The sequence below is a fragment of the Hipposideros armiger genome, unplaced genomic scaffold (assembly GCF_001890085.2).
Source record: "Hipposideros armiger isolate ML-2016 unplaced genomic scaffold, ASM189008v1 scaffold_2095, whole genome shotgun sequence".
NCBI lineage: Eukaryota > Metazoa > Chordata > Mammalia > Chiroptera > Hipposideridae > Hipposideros > Hipposideros armiger.
In genome coordinates, this window is record NW_017733443.1 from 53,169 (window position 1) to 54,573 (window position 1,405).

At 47.7% G+C, this 1,405-nt stretch overlaps 1 protein-coding gene across 1 annotated transcript in view; it reads right to left on the reverse strand.

The window, feature by feature from the left end:
- The window catches only part of LOC109378526 (protein broad-minded-like), a 37,794-nt gene extending 37,043 nt beyond the window's left edge, over window positions 1–751 (reverse strand). The window contains exons 1-2 of the mRNA XM_019634878.1: window positions 642–751; window positions 291–446 (exon numbers count right to left, since the gene is read on the reverse strand). Of these exons, the coding sequence (XP_019490423.1) occupies window positions 291–445 (155 nt within the window). The 5' untranslated portion in view covers window position 446; window positions 642–751. The remainder of the gene's footprint in view (window positions 1–290; window positions 447–641) is intronic.
- Window positions 752–1,405: the final 654 nt, after the last annotated feature.

The window sequence follows — 1,405 nt, forward strand, 5'->3', positions numbered from 1 at the left end:
CTGCTCTTAAAAGAACATGACTGAATAAGTTACAATTAATGTTACTGTGTTGACCAGGAGGATAAAATGGAGAAGAACATGTTGTTGGTGTGGCAGTGAAAACAAAGCAAATTGAAGTTTTGAAAAATAAGGAATAAATAAATTCGGCATGTGGATAAATAAACGAAATAATGAATTTCCAATTTGAGCGCTCTTTTCACAATAATCAAATGAACACTCTTTATCTAACTACATTTAGATTTTTCTGGGACAGCTGGATTGTTGGCTTAAGACATCGAAAGCAATTTTACTTGTGAAAATTTTCATCAGTTTCCTCCAGATGTAAGAGGATCTCCTCGGCGCACTCTAGGGAGGGAGCACCCGTGATTTTCTCCTTCACGCTCTGGAACAACTGCCTCAGCATCGCCTGCAGCATCTCCTGGTCCTCGCCGGAGAAACGGGCCATCCTGTTAAAATCAAACGCCCCCGCCAATTACTCCGGGTCCCAGCAAACGCTGCGCACTGCGCACGCGCATCCCCACTCAGCCCCAGCCGGCGCGCAGCGCCGTTCCCCTGGAGACCGCAGCAAGCGCTTTGGGGTGAGCGGAGCGCTTTGGGGTGGGCCCTCCGTTGCCCGCGCGTTTGGGAAATCGGCACCTTACTTTTGGGGGGAGCAGGGGTCCACGAAGCCCCGCCTTTGGTACTCGTAGTTGGCCTTCAGTACCAACAGAATACAAGGTGCTCGGCAAGTAACTGCAAAAACACACCCTTGTGGGTGGGCCTGACGTCGGGACGTCAGCTCTACGCGTGACGTTAGCTCGTTAGCGTTGCTTCCTAGTAAGCTTTAAATCATGCGTTGAGTACCACGATGAAATCCCTCGCCTTCCTGCTCCATTTCTCCCCAGACGTGACTCATCCCTTTGTCCAGCATGTCCACTCTAAGACAAAGCCCATTAATCACTTGGTAACAGCTTCAATTCGCAGTGCTTGGAGTTCAAGTAAACCTTACTTTACCTCATAATGGCCCCAAAGCACAAGAGTAGTGATGCTGGCAATTCGGATATGCCAAAGGGAAGCTGTAAAGTGCTTCCTTTAAGTGAAAAGGTTATGTATGTATGTATAGGAAAAAACATAGTACATATAGGGCTTGGTAGTATCCTAGGTTCCAGAACTCAGTGGGGGTTGTGGAATGAATGTATCCCCCTTGAATAAGGAGAGACCACTATAACACAGTTCTCACTGAAATGAAGTAAATCCACCTAGCTATATTTTAGAACCACCTAGAGAGCTTTCCAAAAACACCAAGGCCCAGCCTCTACCAAGCCTCCTCTGCCAAGCCCCCAGGCAATTCATTTATGGCAAGGCCCATCATCAGTAAGGGCCTCCAACTGATTCTAGTGTAGCCAGATTAAACCCAGGGCTGTTT